Source organism: Saccopteryx leptura, chromosome 7 (assembly GCF_036850995.1).
Source record: "Saccopteryx leptura isolate mSacLep1 chromosome 7, mSacLep1_pri_phased_curated, whole genome shotgun sequence".
NCBI lineage: Eukaryota > Metazoa > Chordata > Mammalia > Chiroptera > Emballonuridae > Saccopteryx > Saccopteryx leptura.
Window position 1 is genome coordinate 63,967,952 of NC_089509.1, and position 21,275 is coordinate 63,989,226.

Sequence of the window (21,275 nt, forward strand, 5' to 3'; positions counted from 1 at the left end):
CAACAGAGTAAGTCAAAGAAAGAGGAGTGCGAAAGAATGAAGTGGCATTCTGTTGGCATCCTGAGTCAGGCTCTCTCAGTCATCCACTCGGAGAGAATCCTTCCTTGGAGTTTAGGAGATTCCCTGTGGGAGAAGCATCCTTTTCCCTTCTCTCCTTCTTGCTTACCACTAGGAAGCCAGGTTGGTCCCTTAACTGCCATTCAAGGTATCCCATGAAACATGGTATCCGGGAAGAGGTCCCTCTCACCCAAAAAATAATTAAAAATAAATAAATAAAAGCAATTTAAAGTGTCTTCCAGCTCCTCTATAACAGTCCAAGGTTTTCCCTGTTGGAATATTGACACAGCAGACCAAATGTGGCTGCATGCATTCATTTATTCAGTGCCCTTTTACTGAACATCATGATATTTAAATCACTGAAAGAAATAAAAAATAAGATCACATACTTTAATGAGCATATGTTGCAGCAAAGGAAAACATACAGGTTCACAATTAACTACAATATAAGGCAGAGAGGAACATATAACCATGAGATTAAAAACCTTAGAGAAAAGGTGACATTTAAATCAAGTTTTGGTGATAATTTTGAGGGAAGATGCTATAATTGAAATAGAGAATAGCTAAAGTGAAGAGAGCCTTAGAGTGACGATCAGATGACAGAGACGCAGGTGGCCGATTTGTAGACTAAAACGTGTGAGTTTGTAAGCAGCGTAGAGTATTCTGAGAAGAGAAATGAAAGCCAGGGATAAGAAGATAGTTTCGTATGAGATTTCTAAGGGTCCCAGAGGCCAGGAAGTTTATAGTTAGATAGGTAATAGGGTAGTAATTTAAGGTCCACGAGTTGGTGAATGACGCAACCTAAATTACAGTTTAGGAAGAATAGAAGGCTATTAAAATTGCTCAGTCGAGAGGTAATGAAGCCCTTATGCAGGACGGCTGCTGTGGCTATTGGAAAGGAGGAAATGGAGAAAGCAGCTTGGGGAGGTAGAATCAATGGGCCTTGGCTCTTGATGGCATATGCCCTTTCCACACCCTCTGTTTGACCCTCATTCCTCTCCTCTTCTGATCATAAAGGTGGATAAGGTGTCTATTAATACACTGCCTTGTCTATCCTGGAAAATTTCTCATCAGAATTAGGTAAGATTTCATTTGTAATATCTATGAAATATGAAAGACACCCCAAATATGAAAGACACCCCAAAGAATAACTCTTGATGTTCAAAATGAATAACTAATATTCTACATCTATACTTGTACTGTATTTTCTCTGTACTCTGGACTCAGAGGTCAAGTTCTCCCTCTTTTATCTTCAATCCTTACTGTTAGAAAATGTGAACATATATTAGTATATTTCTTATTGAAGCTCTTCATTGCTCATGTGGAATGGAAATCAGGATCATAAAATTAAAGTTATTAAAAATGATAGTAAATTCCTCCTTGTTTCCTCTATTCAGCTTTAAGAGCACGTCTGCTCTCTAAGAGCCTTGTAGTATTAATTTTATAAAGTTAGAAAAAAGGACTGAATTACATAACTAAATTGTGAAAAAAATTTTAAAAGCATCAAAATAATTGTTTATAATTTGATTGTTAAAAAAATCCAGATAATATATTTGTCATTTCATTTTTTAAAGGTTAGAAGAGTAGACATTATTTTGTATGTTTGTATTTTTATTTCTCACCATTGAAGATGAGGCTAAAATTAGTTGAAGTGTAGGTGGCAACGGGGAAGGGACTCTTAAGCTCGGCAAGTGTTTTCTGGAAGGCCAGTTGCCATTGGAGATGTATATAGCATTAGAAGACCTGCACGGCTATTTTTTGACATGGGAAATTTTGTCCCATGCCTTGGACTTTTCTGAGAAACACATAGGGTAACATGGGCCACAGATAATGGGCTTGCATTGAGTGGTACTGAACAGCAGTGAGCAGCGGTGAGCAGCAGTGGGCGCTACTGAGCAGCCCTGAGCAGCAGTGTGCTGGAGCATGGCAGCTGTGGTTGCAAAGCTGCTGGATGCTCTGGTGTGAAAGAGTGTGTGTCAAGGAATTAGGAAATGAGGATCTGTTTTCAGCTCAAATGTCAAGCAGAAAATGATCTTCCAGATAAAAGGGGCAAAATATCACATGTTCTCCCCAGCCTCTCAATTAGCGCAGTTTTACAGCAAATTTTGGGCTGAGCAGACAGAATTCAGCGCAAATAAAGGTCCGCAAGTGCTCTGGTTGGTAGGACAGCTGACTTTTGCTAGGTGCTAACTATAACTAAACACTCGCTCTAAACACTTAGCCTGCATTATTTTATTTACCTGTTAACTAAAATACCCATTTCACATATAAAAAAACTAAGATTGAGTGGTTAAGCTACATGACCAAGATCAACAGCACTGAACCAGGATTCAGTCCTAATTAGATTTATCAGAACAATGTCAAAGACAAGGCTTTAGATTAGGGGTCGGGAACCCTTTTGTCTGAGAGAGCCATGAATGCCACATATTTTAAAATGTAATTCCATGAGAGCCATACAATGACCCGTGTATATTACATATTATCCAATAAAAATTTAGTGTTGTCCCAGAGGACAGCTGTGATTGGCTCCAGCCACCTGCAACCATGAACATGAGTGGTAGGAAATGAATGGATTGTAATACATGAGAATGTTTTATATTTTTAACGTTATTATTTTTTTTGTTGTTAAAAATTTGTCTGCAAGTCAGATGCAGCCATCAAAAGAGCCACATCTGGCTCACAAGCCATAGGTTCCTGATCCCTGCTTTAGATCTTGTTCCTTCTGCTGCTCTTTGCTTGGATGCAGCCAGCAGCCTCTTTCTTCTGTGGGGGATACTGATGCCAAGCAAGGCCTGCAGTAAACATGTATATCCAGTGAGCGCTGAACATTTTGGTGAGCAATTTGTGAGGATTATTTGCCTTCCCAGAGAACTTAAATGAAGAATATTTTCTTCCAGAGGATGCACCAAGGGGATATTTTATTTAAAATTCCTAGGGAAAAGAAGTTTTAATACACAAAAGAGAATGTTGTACTGTCTCTCAAGAGTCTCATGGACGTGCAAGAAGTTGTAGTCGTATTACCTCTCTAGACCATGATGGTTATGGTCCCTGGGGGCCTTGGGTGGGATTATTTCCCTTCACTCTTGTTGCTAATTAGAAAATACTTCAGGAATGAAAAAGCTACATTTAGATGCAGATCTTCTTGGGCAAGAGCAAGTAGGATAAAAACTGAAAAAATAAACAAAAATGAGACATACAAGAAGAACCTGGCCAGACCCAAGTGGGGAATCTTCCCTTAGCCACAGTGGAGAAAGGGGAAGAGGGTTAGTGGAGGGTCTTAGGAGGAGCAAAGGAGATAATATGAGGATAGCATTGAGTGTGGTTCTGTCCCCCCTGGCTTGGGAGTGTGCACTCTTTTTCTCTCTCGCTCTTGGCTCTGTTGTTGTTCTTATTATTTTACTTTTAAAAATTTTGCTAGACCATTTATATTTTTATAAAGCAGTTTAAGTACCTTACTGGACTAGGATGGTTATCAATACATAGATATAAATAACATAAATAAAAATAGTTACATTAACATCTCATTACTAATATTCATGTATAATATGTATAAGTACATATATTTTTAAAATATATATTCATTCAGAAGTTAATATATACTATCATGTCTATAGATCTTGTTCCAGACTTTGGGTTTATTAGCTCTCAACAAATGATGTTTGTCTTCACAAAGTCTTGAGATAAGAGATCCTTCCAGATATTCTTGAATATGGATTCCAGGACTAGAAGTGGGGGCATATACCACCTGATCAATAGAGTCAAGAATTTGGTATTTGGTGAGCTAACGGTTGAGTCGAAGTGGGAGAGACAAAACCAGGATGGAAACATCAGAATTCTGACTGGGCATGCCACTTTTGACGCGGGTACAAAAGAATGCACACAGAATATTCAAATCCAAATATATATATAAGTCAACTTCTAAAACAGTGAGATAGTCACAAGGCTCAGAGTTGTGGTGGAAATTTAGGAGTGTCAGTAATACTTTGTGTCTGAAGACAGAAGGAATCTGAGTTACATAAGCAAGGGTATTCACTATGAACCCAAATGAGCAATTCATGGGTGAGTACACTGTAACTATGTTAGCACTTTCTAGGTAATGGGATCTGTACCTCCTTTGGCAGGGTGGGAGGGGATTAAGAAGTGGTGTTAGTGGAATGCTGACTTTGATTGGTAAAGGACTATTCATACTTCAGCCCAGTTATTTCAGCCCCTTCTCAACAGGAGGAAAATTCACTACAACAGAGGTAAAGAGTGAGAATATGGGGAGATATGAGATGTTCAGTGGTATGTGTATGTGAATTATGGCAATATGAGGCAGGTTCTAGGTGGAGCTAGTATATAGTACATTCTTCTTTTTAGAGTTGCAGAAACTAAGAAACAATGGGTGAGGCAACTTTGTGACAATTAGAGTTTGATGATGGTAATGGAGAAATGACTCAATATTTGTTGTTCCAAATTCTTGTCCTTTGCTCTTTCTCCCAATCTATGGTGATTTTTCAGTAGTAAATACTGAGTGATAATGCAGTATTATTGTTATTGATATAATTTTATTGATTATTAATTTTCACATGGATCAACTCATTGAATTCTCACAGTTGAGATAGGTGACAGAGCTAGGATTTGAAAATAGTTCTGTACACACACCTTATCACTCAATTAGTGATTCTTATCAGTTGGTTGCATGTTTACAGTTCACCTATGCATTAATTCAATCTATAGATATTGTTTTTGCTCCTTATTGTAAAGATGTTACATATAACAAAGCAGAACTATCTCAGAGAAAGAGCAAAGAGTACCTACCTTCCGTTTTTCTTTCCTTCCCCCTCTCTATCCAAAAACCATTGAATAAAAACAAAAATTAAAATAAAACATTCAATAAATACTTTTTCTGTGCTAAGCACCCTTCTAGGCTCTGGGAATAAGATGGCAGAAAAGATTAAAATCTTTGTGCTTCTAGGGTTCATAGTCTAGATAAGAGGAAAAAAGTATGTAGATTGACAACTATAATTTTATGTCTTGTAAACCTCAAATCATAGTATTGCAGGTACCACTGACTCGCCTACTTACCTTTTCTCTTGGCTTTCTCTTTCTACCAACATCTCACTTGGCACACAGAATATTTTGCAGATTGGATATGTATTATATTATATTGCTCTATACAGTGTTATCTCAACACTGACATTTTATATGCGCTCCTTAATAAGTATTTCATAGATACAAACAAATTCTTTGATAATAGCTATAGAGCAGTAAAAAAATAGGTCTCAGGTCAAAAACAAGCTGGAATTCAGGGGAGATAAGAATTGTTCTTTTAAATTTAAGATTGATGTTCTTGACTCTCTCTTTCCCTTCTTCTCTCACTAAAATCAATCAATAAAAAAATTATAAATGATTGTTTTTTTAGAATTTAGAGAAGAGATGTGGGGCAGGGCTGGAAAACAGGTTGGAACTCTTAGTGGCATGTGTGTCAGGGGCTCGGGGAAAGTTGGATAATGAAAGGAGCAGCTTCTTTTATCTGGGTCAAATATCTCCACAGGGAAGTTTCCTCTTATGGTAAGAAAAGTGAATTTCCAGAGTATCTACATAGTCAAAGTAAGTTCATAATTCCCTTAAAACCCTAAGAGTATTTTTGGATCATCACTTTTAATCAGCCTAATACTTAAAATCTATATTTAATCATACATACAACATATAGGCATGGGCTCCAAGGAATCTGTGAACTCCCTAAAATGATGTCTAAAATTGCATGCACATGTGCATTCTTCTCTAGAGTGTCTTTAGCTCTAATCAAATTTAAACCCATGATTCTAAAATGATTTAGACCCAGTGAATAGTTAATTAAAAACTGAGAAATTAAACACATGACAAGGATTTTTTCCCTAAAAAAATTAGGGCTTTTTAGCATACAATTCTGACGTAAATACTGTACTTACATCAAGAGCCACAGACTGCTTGGCCCAGGACTTCTTCACTTGATCATACATAATTGTGTTGTTGATGCCCAGGCCACAAAAGATGACAAAAGCCTAAGAAAGAGAAAGCCCACTAATTAAAAATTGCAATAACTCATTGGAATAATATAATATAAAGACAGGCAATCATCAACAATGGGCATGAAATATAATTTTATAATACCCAGAGGCAGGCCTTGGGGAAATATGCACATTAAAGCTCTTAATTACTATTGTCACATAACAGCTTTATAACTCACATTGTATATCAGAAAAAAATATTAATTTATTGTCATTGTGAAACAGTGACTTTATATTTTTAAAAACATACTTATAGTCTGTTTCAATGTGTTCTTTATTTAGGTTGTTAACCAGAAGCAACCTCTTGAGCATCTAGCCTATAAAATATTTTGGTAAAGAAACCAACGAAGGCTTGACCAGGTGGTGGCGCAGTGGATAGAGCATAGGATTGGGATGCAGAGGACCCAGGTTCAAGACCCTGAGGTCGCCAGCTTGAGCGCGGGCTTATCTGGTTTGAGCAAAGCTCACCAGCTTGGACCCAAGGTTGCTGGCTCAAGCAAGGGGTTACTCGGTCTGCTGTAGCCCCCCAGTCAAGGCACATGTGAGAAAGCAGTCAATGAACAACTAAGGTGTCGCAACGAAAAACTAATGATTGATGCTTCTCATCTCTCTCCATTCCTGTCTATCCCTCTCTCTGACTCTCGCTCTGTCTCTTAAATAAAAAGGAAACCAACTAAGTAGACCAGTAGTTCAATGTTAAGAAGAAGGAGGATTGATTTAGAACCAGTTAATAAAGAAGCTGTGAGGTATTTCCTGATAAAGAAAAATAATGGTGAAGTTTTCATGTTGGTCCTAGTACAAAGTCCACAAAGAAGCCTGTTCAAGGCCAACCTATTCAGCTAAATGACAGACTGGTATCAAAGGAAGCTTGTAAACATAAGAAAGGTGGTGGCAATACCCTTGGCAGGGCTGGCTAGAAGTCTCACAACACTGAACACACCCATGCAACAAAAGGTTAACACAATGAACACTTTGGAGAGAAAAGTGGATAATTCAGTTCTGTCATAAAATTTGGATAAAAAGAATCTACTTAGTGAAAAAACTAGACTCAAATATTACATAAACATCAATATATTTTTTAAATCTTCCTTTAAAATCTGTCACGCTGTTTGAGTATAATGATAATTAGTAATTAGTTAGCCTTACAACTTTGAGCAAGCGGCAAACAGGAGACGAGTATCCCTTGATGTGTTTTCTTACCTCAAAAAGTCGTTGATCTGCATCATCAAAAGGTTTTCCGTCAAGTCTATTTAACACTTGAGCCACTCCTGTGGGAAGAGGTTGGGATATGTGGTCATTTGCAGCACCAGACACTGTGTCACGACATTATAGTAAACCCCAGCTGACTCTATGCTACTTTTAAGTACCTGAGACACCCAGTTTAACCTCTGGTCTCTCACTACCTGTCCTCTCTATGGCAGCAGATCAAAGATGTCTGAAATGCAGTCCATGCTGTGAAGCCCAGAACAGGTTTCAGTGAAGCTTGGAGCTCTACCAGGCATCAATCAGATTTCCTGATGATTGTATTCAAGATGACCATGCACAATAACTCTGACAGATCTAGCACATACATACTTACATACACATATATAGAGAACTGAATATATAGACATATATAGACTCACACATGATTTTTTATTTTTTTCAGTTCCCTGAGGCACAATGTTTGAGTGAGGCAGTATGACAATGATTAAGACCATCGGCTCTGCAGTTAGGCTGTCTTGGTTCAAAGTCCAACTCTACCATCTCCGGGTGTTGCCTTGTGCAAGTTACCTAACTTCATTAGCACTAAATTTCCTCATCTGTAAAATGGGGAATAGAATGTCAACTATCTCAGAGGGTTATGAAGATTAAAGATAACGTCTGAATATTTTTAAAGTGTATTACTCCATACAGAATAAATATTCCAGAAATGTTAGGAATGATGACACAGTTAACCTGCAAAGCAAGGCTAGTGCTGTTGCCTACTCCCAGGGGTGTACAGAGAATTCTAACAAACTTAATTTACATGTGCTTCCTCTTTCCAAAGTTCATTTCCTTATACCAGATGTTTTGGGGCATGATTATCAAGCCCACAATTTTAACCAAGAAACTCATTAATCTTCAAAACCACTCCCCTGTATCCCCATGTAGTACAAACAAAAAAATAGCTATAATTCTAAAGCATACTTCTATTTTTTTAAAAACACCTAACTTCCCACCAGGAAGGTAAATCATCATATGCTAAAAGGCATATATAATCAAATACAAATCTTTTAGCATGTAACAGGCAAACTACAATCTTAATTTTGAAAGAATAACACGTTTACTATTAGGAATTAAGTGAAGGGCTATATCTGAGACTGTCATTGGCTATTAACAGATAACAACACATGGTGTTTCTAGTGGACTTTCTCTTCTCTTTCCACTTAGATCAGCAGTTCTCAACCTGTGGGTTGTGACCCCGGCAGGGTCGCCTAAAGCCATCGGAAAATACATAATGCATATCAGGTATTTACATTCCGAATCATAACTGTAGCAAAATTATAGTTATGAAGTAGCCACCAAAATTATTTTTTGGTTTGGGGTCACCGCAACATGAGGAACTGTATTGCGGGGTCACGGCATTAGAAAGGTTGAGAACCACTGACTTAGATATATTTAAATTCTATACATGATGTAATTCAATGCTTTCTAGAGGCTCAAATTCCCAAATCTCAGAATATTCTTTTTTTGTTTGTTTGTTTGTTTGTTTTTTCTTTTCTTAAGCTGGAAACGGGGAGAGACAGTCAGACAGACTCCCTCATGCGCCCGACCGGGATCCACCCGGCACGCCCACCAGGGGCGATGCTCTGCCCACCAGGGGGCGATGCTCTGCCCCTCCGGGGCGTCGCTCTGCCGCGACCAGAGCCACTCTAGCGCCTGGGGCAGAGGCCAAGGAGCCATCCCCAGCGCCTGGGCCATCTTTGCTCCAATGGAGCCTCGGCTGCGGGAGGGGAAGAGAGAGACAGAGAGGAAGGAGGAGGTGGGGGTGGAGAAGCAAATGGGCGCTTCTTCTATGTGCCCTGGCTGGGAATCGAACCCGGGTCCCCCACACGCCAGGCCGACGCTCTACCGCTGAGCCAACCGGCCAGGGCCTCAGAATATTCTTTATGTTCAATAATGTACCAATGTTTTTATGCGAATTAAACAAACTGATGAAAAAAATTCTTAGAATTCAAGCCCTGATTACATTTCCAGAGTTGTAAATTGGTAAGTAGCAGTGTAAGTCTTAGAATTTAGAGGCAAACTCTGGGGAAGCAGAGAGGAAAATAGATGCTTTGGTTACCAAATGCATCAGTTACCTTATGTCTCTTAGGAAAAGATTACATTTTCATTGCATTTCAGCGATTTTAACTAATGCTTACATCCTTCACGACTTCTTTACTTTAACCACTGAGCTCTTCTTGCCTAGACTTTTTTCTTCGGTTTAATGTTTTTCCTGGTTGAGTTTTTAAGGGGAGGGAAAGGAGCAAGAAGGGAGAGAAAACTTGGAAGCTGCTTTGGTCCACAATTCTCTTATTCTGAGGAAACTGTAGCTTTGTCAGAATCATCCAAGCAGAAGGATGTATGTTCAGTATATGTCTAATAATTCATGTTCTTTCTTTGTTTGCATTTAATCCATGTGCAAATGCATAGATAGATGTAAATAGGTAAATATGTAGATGTAGTAGGAAAGTTTGTACTAAGCATTAGGAAGCCTGAGTTTTAGTTCTGACCCTGCTACCAACTCAGTCTGTGACTTGATTCATCTTTGGGCTCCCCCACTCTCTCTGCCTCAGTTTCCACTGAGGGTAAGGTAAGAGAGTCCTATTGGTTACTTTCTGAGATCTCCTCTAACTTTCACATTATTGGCTCTTATATAAAGGAATACATATTTGTTCATTCATCTGATTAATGTTGATTCATCAGGAGTCTGCACTTATGAGATTATATAAGAATATGAGACACAGGTTGATGAGTCCTGGACATAAAAAGGGGAAACACAAAAAAAGATATGGGTGTATTTTAAAATAAATTTACATTTCTTTAAAAGAGATGTTTGACACTGGCCAGTTTGCACAGTGGATAGTTTGCCTCGCATATGGATATCCCAGGTTCGATTCCTGGTCAGGGAACACATGAGAAGTGACCATCTGCTTCTTTTCCCCTCCATCCCCCACTTCTCTCCATCTTCCCCTCCTGAAGCCAGTGGCTTGATTGGTTCGAGAGTTGGCTCTGGGAGCTGAAGATAGCTCAGTTGATTGAGTATCAGCCCCAGACAGGGAATGCTGAGTGGATCCCAGTCCAGGCACATGTAGGAGTCTCACTATCTCCTCTCCTCTTACTTTAAAAAAAAAGAAAGAAAGAAAAAGATGTTTGAACATTTAGATAATGTCTTACCAATTATTTGGTGGTTGCTATTCCAAATAGGTACGCAGAGAACGGATCTTATATGAAAACCAGATATCTGGTCAGCCTAGGATATAAGAAAGTAGTTAATTGAAATTAAATATGATTTACCCACTTCTCTTTTATAACTCTCTGTAACAAATATTTTCAATAATGTTTAAAAAGACACATTATACATTAATTTTTAATGTAGACACTCACTTCTTTTAATTTAAAACTTCACAGTGAACATCCCATGGAAATCGAGCCCTAACTAAGAATGAATCAACCAGAACACCCCTCACCAGCACCAATATTGCCCAATATTGCCCAATCCCTGAATCCACAGTACGCTGGATGTAACAATCTTGATCAGGACCACATCACCAGTCAAAAATTCAGGCAATAGTTTCTGAGTACTTAAACCATTTTAATTAAACCAGAGTCAATATTTTTCTTTGGACACATCTGTTAGTAAAAATGTTTGAGGCTATAATGCTGCCATATGTAATTTACTTTAAATACTCCATATTTAACATTATAGTATTAATTTACTGAGTATGTTGTAAAATCATATACAAAAAAATTGAAGTTGCAAAAGATAAGATAAACATAGAAATTCAAAGTTTTTTCTATACCTAAACAGAATATCAGGAAATAAAATATGTAAAATATGGTGTCATTTTCAGCATCAAACAGTGTTCAGTAACAAATGCCCCAATAGTAAAACCAGTGGTCTGTATTTGAACTGTTAGATAAGTCTATATTTAAACTGAAATGGTGCCAGTTAGTTCAGATGACCTTGATTTCTAATGGAAAAGGTCCATCTGCCATACCACTATTATAGGAAAAACATATCAAGGGTTTGAATCATGATAATTGGGATAAAAAGGTATTTTTATATTTTAAAAAACTCATTATATAAGTTAAAATTTACATATTAAAAATGTTGAAATTGAAAGTTAATTTATATACTTAAATTTTATATTTCGAGTTTTTGGTGTTTCTCTGAGAAATTAATTTTCCAGATGTCTTCTTTTCTTGATAACAATGCATTTCTTTCTTTCTTTCTTTCTTTCTTTCTTTCTTTCTTTCTTTCTTTCTTTCTTTCTTTCTTTCTTTCTTTCTTTCTCTCTCTCTCTCTCTCTCTCTCTCTCTCCCTCTTCCTTCCTTCCTTCCTTTCTACCTCCCTCCCTCCCTCCTTTCCCTCCTTCCTTCCTTCCTTCCTTCCTCCCTCCCTCCTTTCCCTCCTTCCTTCCTTCCTTCCTTCCTTCCTTCCTTCCTTCCTTCCTTCCTTCCTTCTTTCCTTCCTTCCTTCCTTCCTTCCTTCCTTCCTTCCTTCCTTCCTTCCTTCCTTCTTTCTTTCTTTCTTTCTTTCTTTCTTTCTTTCTTTCTTTCTTTCTTTCTTTCTTTCTTTCTTTCTTTCTTTTTTTTGTACATGTTTGATTCTATTCAAGTAATCTTTCCCTGTTCCTACCTAGCTCATGAAGATATTCTCCTATTCTTTCCTTAGAATCTTTATTGTTTTAACTTTCACATTTAAATTTACAATCTATCTGAAAATAAATTTTGGGTGTAGTGTGAGCTAAAAGTCAAGACTTTTTTTTTAAGTAGATATCTAACTGACTCAGCACCATTTTGAAGGAAAACATATCGTATTGCCCATGTATAAGATGCAACTTTTTTTGAAAAGTTTGGGGTCTAAAACCTGTGTGCATCTTATACAGTGGTTGTATATTTTTTTACTTGCATTTCCTGCTTTTTTGTGCTTATTTTTGTGCTCATTATTGAAGACAGTGATTCATCATCAGACACAGATGAGGACAAGCTAATGGATGGGAGTTTTGACAGTGATGAGGAGTTGTATGAATTTTATGATGAATAAAACTTGAGTTCAATAACTTTATGTAATATATTTTTTCTTTTACAAATTTCAGGCCCCAAAATTAAGGTGTGTCTTATGCATGGGATTGTCTTATACATAGGGAAATATGGTACCTCTCTCTACCACTTTGCAGTACCAGTTTTTCATTAACCAAGTGTTTATGTATGTTTGGATCTGCTTCTGGACTCTCTATTCTATTTTGCTGACCTATGTGTCTATCCCTGTGCCAATACCATACTGCTTTAAATAATAAAGCTTTATAATAAGTCTTGGTATCTGGTAGAATAAATTCACCAACTTTCTCCTTCTTTAAGACTATTTAGTCATTTTGGCCCTGGACATCTCTATATTAATTTTAGAATCAAGTTAAAGTTTGCACACATATACAACAGAGATTTTTAAAATTAGGATTATATTGAGTCTATCAGTTAGTTTGGGAAAGAATTGACATCTTTACAAAATTGAATCTTCAAATCCAGAAGTATCACTCTTTTTAGGGTTCTTAATTTCTTTCAGCAAAGTTTTATAGTTTTCTATGAAGTCTTATATATAATTTGTTATAGTTGTACCTGTGTTTTAAAAGTTCATGTTAGGTTGATGTCAGAATAATGGCTGTGATTATTGTCAGAGATATTCCTGACAAATTTCAACAAATTGAACAAATAAAACACAGTGAAGGAACCTTAACTGGGCTAGCAGGTGTGCCTGAAAGATCCACACATAGAATGGAATAAAGGTGTAATGGATTGAAAAGGGGGGGGTGGTGGTGGAAGTTAAAACACATTTGCCATAGGCTTTGGAGAAAAGACAAACCAGAATGACTGGTTATTTTTTTTCTCTGCTAGACTATGGGGATGAGGTAAGCTCAAGCTGTTTGGGTTTTGTCTGAGGTGTACAGAGAGAGAAACCCAGAGTGACTGGGTCTCCTTCTGCTGGGAGAGAGAGGAGCAGAAGGGGAGAAACTAAACCAAAGCAGCCAGAGTTTGGGATCAGGGCCAGTGTCCTATTGTCTGCTTGCAGCCCACACTTAGCAGAGACAAAGAAAACTAAACTGCAGTCCCCCACTCCCCAAATCCTGCCTCCTTCATCTCGCAGATACAGAGAGTGGCAAAGACAACCCCCACAGCTAACTCTCTAGAGCCACTCTCTCCCCTGAAGAACAGAGGTGCTCTGTGTCTGGTCCCCAGGACTGTTGAGATGTGGGGAGGAGCTCCTAGAAGCCTGAGACCACCACTGTGACAGCCATAAAGCCAAAAACATAAAACCCTCACAAAATCCCCACCCACCAGTGTGACTGTGGCCCTACCTACCTCTTTGTGACAGCAACATCTCAGCTGAGGAGAACCCAAGAATTTCAAAGATCTGAAACTTATAATACAGCAACGTCTACTGAAAGAAACTTCTAAGAAACAAAATTTATTTTTCTTTTTTTCCCTTTTTTCTTCTTCTTTTCTCTTTTTCTCATTTGAATATCATTTTCTTTAATTTTTATATTTTATATTCTTAGTTTTGTGTGGGTGTTTTGTTTGTTTTTGATTTTTTATTTTTGATCTTTGTTTTCTGTGGCTTTTCATTTTTACCTGTCATAATTTAAAATTTTTAAATATTTTTTATTTTACTTGTTTTAATTTTAATTTTTAAGTTATTTTTGTTAGGGTTCTTAATACCATTCTAGAATGCCATCAAAGAAGAAGAAATCACATACCATGACTATACAAGATAGAGACATGATTCAGAAAGAAAATAAAAAATCTTCAGAAAAGTAAGTCAATCACATGGAAACCTTGAAGTTAAATGTGAGATGAAAATTCATGAGCTCAGAAAACTAAACAAACACCTCACCAAGGAGATTGAAACATTAAAAACAGAGTTGAAGAACTCAATATATGAACTGAAAACTGAGATAGCATGTTTAGTTAATAGAACAAGCCAGAGAGAGAAAAGAATTAGTGACATCGAAGACATAACATAAAAAGGATAGCCTATTAAGTTATTATCAGACTTCTCTACAAGCCAGCAGAGAGTGGACCCAAACATTCAAGGTACTGAAAGAGAGGAATTACCATTCAAGAATATTATATACATCAAAATTATTCTTCAAATATGAAAGAGAAATAAAAACTTTTCAGACATGCAGAAGCTGAGAGAATTTATCACCAAAAACCCTCACTGCAGGAAATATTCAAGGGGGTTATTCAACCAGATACAAATAACAAAATAAATCAAAACTACACATAAAAGGTCACAATAAAAACAAGGATAATCTGTGACAACAATAACATAAAGGGGAGAGGATAAAGATCTGCAGCATCAAAGGATGATGGAGTGCAGAAGCACTCATAAGACAAAGGACTCTTGTACATATAAACATTTTTCTCTTAATAACCTAATGGTAACCACCCACAAAAAAGCCACTCCTGAAATACACTGCTTAAAAAAGAAGAAACTGGTGAAAGAGGTATGGAATACCACAAAAAAAAAAAAGAAAAGAAAAGAAAAGAAAAAAAACTGACAGAAACAAAAAGAAAAGAACCATACAAGACACAGATTTACCAGAAAACAAAACATAAAATGGTTATAGGAAATACTCAAGTGCCAATAATTCTCTTTAATGTAAATAGACTGAACTCATCAATAAAGAGACACAGAGTAGCAGATTGGATCAAAAATCAAAGCCTAACTATGCTACCTTCAAAAGACACATCTAAGCTGTAAGGTCAAAAGTAGACTCAAAGTAAAACGTTAGAAAATGATTCTTCAAGCAAATAATGTTCAAAGCAAGTGTAACCATACTCATATCTGACAATGTTGACTTCAAGACAATAAAAATAAACAGAGACAAAGATAGACATTTCATAATGATAAAGGGGACATTGTATCAAGAAGACGTAACACTTCTTAATATATATACACCTAACCAGGGAGCACCAAAATATATAAGATACCTACTAACTGATCTAAAAATAGAAGCAGACAAAAACACAATCATACTTGGAGATTTTAATGCACTGTTGACAGCTCTAGATAGATCATTCAAATAGAAAATCAATAAAAAAAATATTGGCTTTAAATGACACTCTGGGCCAAATAGAATTATACATTTATAGTACATTTGATCCCAGAACTTCAGCATATACATTATTTTCTCATGTGCATAGAACATTCTCAAGGATAGACCATATGTTGGGCCACAAAAGTAACATCAACAAATTCAGGAAAACTGAAATTATACCAAGCATATTTTCTGATCATAAAGCTTTAAAATTCAAATTCAACTGCAAAAAAGTAATGGAGTAAAGAAGGAAAAATATATGGTGACATAAAATGATTTGACTTTGGGCAATGGGTATACAACAAAATCAACAGTTCAAATACTATAGAAATATTTACCTAAAACCTATGTACTCTTTCTGATCAATGTCACCCTGTTAAGATTAATTTTCTAAATAAAAATTAATAATTTCACATAAAAAGAAATAAAGAAACCCACAGATATGTGGAAATTAAACAAAATACTTTAAAAAAATGACTGGGTCAGAGAAGAAATAAAAGCAGAGAACAAAATATATATACAGACAAATGAAAATGACAGCATGACATATCAAAATTTCTGGGATGCAGCGAAAGCAGTAATAAGAGGGAAGTTCATATTATTATAGGCTTTTATCTCAAGAGAGATCCCAAGTAAACAACCTAATATTATATACTGCTCACAAAAATTAGGGGATGTTTCAATGCTTCATATTCATTTTGAAACATTCCCTAATTTTTGTGAGTAGTATATCTTAAGAAACTAGAAAAAGAACAAAGGCAACCCAAAGTCAGCAGAGAAACAAAATAGTAAAAGTTAAAGCAGAACTAAATGAAATAGAGAACAAATTAATACAACAAAGAACTCATCCTTTGAAAAGATCAATAATATTGACAAACCACTGGCTAAACTCACTAAGGAAAAGAGAGGAAAGATTCATATAAACAAAATTAGAAATGAATGAGGAGAAATTGCCACAGACATCATGGATATACAAAGGATCATAGTAGAATACTATGAAAGATTATGTCATCGAATCCAACAACCTAGAGGAAATGGATAAATTCCTAGAACTATACAATCTTTCTAGACTAACTCATGAAGAAGTAGAAAATCTAAATAGACCCACAATCAAGGAGAAAATAGAAACAACTATCAAAACTTCCCAAGAAACAAAAGTCCAGGACCTGATGGCTACACTAGTGAATTCCACTAAATATTCAGAGAAGATTTGGTATTTATCCTTCTCAAAGTCTTCCAAAATAAAGAAGAAAAAACAATACTTTCTAACACATTTTATGAGGCCAACATAACCCTTATACTGAAACCTGGCCCGGACAACATAAAGAAAGAAAACTACAGACCAATATCTCTAATGAATACAGTTGCAAAAATCCTAAACAAAATACTAGCAGGTCGAATACAACACATTAAAAAAAATAACACATCATGATCAAGTGGGATTTATTTTAGGAGCACAAGGATGGTTCAACTTATGGAAATCAACCAACATAACACACCACATTAACAAAACAATGACTAAGAATCACATGATCTTGGTTCTGGCTGATTGGCTCAGTGGTAGAGCATCAGCCTGGTGTGTGTATGCCCTAGGCTTGATAGTCAGGGCACACAAGAGAAGCGGCCATCTGCTTCTCCACCCCTACCCCTCTCTCTTCTCTCTCTTTCTCCCTCTTCCCCTCCCTCAGCCACGGCTTGGTTGGAGCAAGTTGGCTTCGGCTGCTAAGTATGGCTCCATGGCCTTGCTTCAGGCACTAAAAGAGCTCTGTTGCCAAGCAACAGAGCAATGGCCCTGGATGGGCAGAGCATCACTTGGTACAGGTACTTGCCGGATAGATCCCAGCCAGGGCACATGTGGGAGTCTGCTTCTCTGCCTTCCTGCTTCTCACTTAAGGAAAAATAATAATAAAAAATATCATATGATCCTATCAATAGATGCAGAAAAGGCATTCTATAAGATACAACATCCTTTTATGTTTAAAACACTCAATAAAATTGGAATAGAAAAAGCATCTCAACATAATAAAGGCCATATATGACAAACTATTAGCTAATATTGTACTAAATGGTGAAAAAATAAAGGCTTTTCCTCTAAAATCAAGAATAAGAAGAGGCTATTCACTCTTTCCACTCTTATTCAGCATAGTTCTGGGGGTTTTAGCCAGAGTGATCAGGCAAGAGAAAGAAATAAAAGGCATCCATACCAGAAAATAGGTAAAGGTATCACTTTTTGCAGATGACATGATCCTGTATATAGAAACCTCCAAAAACTCACCAGAAAACTATTAAAAACAATAAACCAACACAAGAAAGTCAAAGGATACAAAATCAGTATACAAAAGTCTATGCCAATGAGAAAACTTTGGAAAATGAACTAAAACAAACAAATAATTCTTTTTACTATTGCAACAAAAATAAAATAAAATACCTAGGAATAAATTTAACAAAGGATGTGAAGGACCTATAAACTGAAAACTACAAAACGTTATTTAAAGAAATTGAAAATGACAATGAAATGGAAAAATATTCCGTGTTCATGGATAGAAAGGATCAACATAGTTCAAATGGCCATATTATCCAAAGTAATATACACATTTAATGCAATCTCCCTTAAAATCCCAATGTCATTTTTTAAAGAAATGGAACAAAAAATCACCAGATTTGTATGGAATCATAAAGAACCCTGAGCTGAAGGTGTCACACTAGCTGGATTCAAATTACACTATAGAGCCACAGTAATCAAAACAGCATTGTATTGGCAGAAAAACAAACATACAGATCAATGCAATAGAATCGAGACCCCAGAAATAAAACCACAGGCCCTGGCCAGTTGGTCCAGTGGTAGAACATCAGCCTGGTATATTGACATTCTAGGTTCGATTCCCAGTCAGGGCACACAGGAGAAGTGACCATCTGCTTCTTCACACCCCCCCCTTCTCTCTCTCTCTCTCTCTCTCTCTCTCTTTTCCATCCCCACAGCCATGGCTTGGTTGGAGCAAGTTGGCCCTAGGCACTGAGGATGGCTTCATGGTTTTGCCTCAGGTGCTAAAATAGCTCAGCTGCCAAGCAATGGAGCAACATAGATGAGCAGAACCCTGTCTATTAGGAAGCTTGCTGGATGTATCTCAATTGGGGTGCATGTGTGAGTCTGTCTCTCTGCCTCCCTGCTTATCACTTTTAAAAAATAAAAATAAATAAATAAAACCACATATATATGGACAAATCATCTTTGACAAAGAGGAAAGAACACACAATGGAGAAAAAAAGCCTCTTTAATAAATGGTGCTGGGAAAATTGGAAAGTCACATGCAAAAGGATGAAACTTGACTAGTTTGAATCCCTGCACAAAAATTAATTCAAAATAGATCAAACACCTAAATATGAGATCAGAAACAATAAATTACATAGAGGAAAACATAGGTACTAAACTCATGGACCTTGGCCATAGAGGACAATTTATGAATTTGACCCAAAGGCAAGGGAAGTAAAGGCAAAAATAAATGAATGGGACTACATCAAACCAAAAAGCTTTTACACAGCTAAAGAAACTGACAACAAAACAAATAGACAGCCAACTAAATGGAAGATGATCTTTACAAACAACAGCTCCAAAATATAGCCAAAATATATAAAGAACTTACAAAGCTCAGCAACAAACAAACAATCCAACTAAAAAAATGAGGAAAGGACTTGAACAGATACTTCTCCCAACAGGACATACAAATGGCCAATAGATATATGAAAAGATGCTCATCTTCACTAGTTATTTGAGAAACACAAATCAAAACTATAGTGAGATACCACCTCACACCTATTAGATTGGCTATTATTAATAAGACAGATAATAACAAGTGTGGGAGAGGCTGTGGAGAAAAAGGAACCTTCTTTTTTTTTTTTTTTTCTTTTTCCAAAGCTGGAAATGGGGAGGCAGTCAGCAGACTCTTGCATGCGCCTGACGCTCACCAGGGGGCGATGCTCTGCCTATCTGGGGCGTCGCTCTGTCATATCCAGAGCCATCCTAGCGCCTGAAGCAGAGGTCACAGAGCCACCCTCAGCGCCCGGGCCATCCTTGCTCCAATGAGGCCTCGGCTGCGAGAGGGGAAGAGAGAGACAGAGAGGAAGGAGAGGGGGAGGGGTGGAGAAGCAGATGGGCGCTTCTTCTGTGTGCCCTGGCCGGGAATTGAACCCGGGACTCCTGACGCCAGGCCGACGCTCTACCACTGAGCCAACCGGCCAGGGCCAAAAAAGGAACCTGCATTCACTGCCACCGGGAATGCAGATTAGTACACCATTATGGAATAAAGTATGGTGGTTCCTCAAAAAACTAAAACTAGCCTACCAGATGGTGGCACAGTGGATAGCATGTAGGCCTGGGACACAGAGGACCCAGGTTAGAAAACCTGAGATCGCTGGTTTGTGTGTGGGCTCACCAGCTTGAGCATAGGGTCACTGGCTTGAGCCCTGGGTCACTGGCGTGGTTGGAGCCCCCTGGTCAAGGCACATATGAGAAAGCAATCAATGAACAACTAAGATGCCACAACGAAGAATTGATGCTTCTCATTTCTCTGTTTCTGTCTGTCTGTCCCTATCTGTTTCTCTCTCTCTCTCTCTGTTTCTCTTGTAAGAAAAACAAAACAAACAAAAGAACAACAAAAAAACTAAGAATAAAACTATCATGTGACCCAGCAATCCCTCTAGTAGTTATCTACCTCCAAAATTGGAAAACATTGGTATGTAAAGACAAATGGACCTCCATGTTCATCACAGCATTATTCACAGTGGCTAAGACAAGAAAACAATCAAAATGTCCCCCAATAGAGGATTGGATAAAAAAAAAAGTGTGCTATGTATATACAATGAAATACCACTTAGCCATAAGAAATGATGACATAGTGACACAGTACAATTTCCGACAACATCAATGGAATTTGAGGACATTATACTGAGTGTAATAAGTAAATCAGAAAAACCTAAGAATTGTATGATTTCACACATAAGTGGGATATAAAACTGGGACTCTATGGACATAGATTAAACTGAAGTGGTTACTGGGGATGGGGGATATGGGGGAGGGGATAGGGGAAATGATATAAAGAGGGACAAATATAAGGTGACAGAAATGATTTGACATTGGGTGATATAACATAATCAACAGTTCAAATGCTATAGAAATGTTTACCTGAAACCTATGTATTCTCATTGATCAATGTCACCCTGTTAAATTTAATTTTCTAAGTAAAATTTTAAAAAATGTTTATGTTACTTTAATTGGTGTTTGTAATTTATTTTCTAATGCTTTTTATCGCTATATAAAAATTTAATAGGTTTTTGTGTATTGAACTTGCATTTATAAATTTTGCTATATTCAATTGCTAAGTATATTATCTGTAGTGTTTTGGATTTTCTAGGTACATCATCATGTCATCTTACTCTTAAATTCTATGCCTTTTAATCATATGATTTCAGAGCATGTGATTTTTGAAAAATTTGTTAACAAGGTGAATTATATTGATTGATTCAGTTCAAAATAAAACTGAAAACATGCACATAAATCATTGACCCAGTGCAGTCTTTCAACATATATAATGTTTATTTACCAGTTCCTCAGTACCAGACACATTGCTGGGTGTCAAAGATACGAAAATGAATTAAGACAGTTACTACCGTTGATTAGCTCACAGCCTAGTAAAGATAGAAATAGTTAAAATAAAATAAGTGTTCAAGTAAAGAATGTTTAAAACATTATAGAAAAACCAGCAACTGACTGTGGTTATAGAAACTAGGAGCAGCTTTAGATCCTTAAAAGTGGTCATCAAAGACAAGGATGACAGTGATAAACTAACATTTACTGGATGTCCAG

General features: G+C 37.0%; 1 protein-coding gene across 3 annotated transcripts in view; it reads right to left on the reverse strand.

Moving 5' to 3' along the window:
• Positions 1-21,275, reverse strand: part of PDE11A (phosphodiesterase 11A) — a 477,210-nt gene that overhangs the window by 191,040 nt on the left and 264,895 nt on the right. For all 3 annotated transcript variants that reach the window (XM_066345959.1, XM_066345958.1, XM_066345957.1), the window contains 3 exons: positions 10,491-10,566; positions 7,290-7,357; positions 5,991-6,083 (listed from right to left, as the gene is read on the reverse strand). In XM_066345959.1, the coding sequence (XP_066202056.1) occupies positions 5,991-6,083; positions 7,290-7,357; positions 10,491-10,566 (237 nt within the window). The remainder of the gene's footprint in view (positions 1-5,990; positions 6,084-7,289; positions 7,358-10,490; positions 10,567-21,275) is intronic.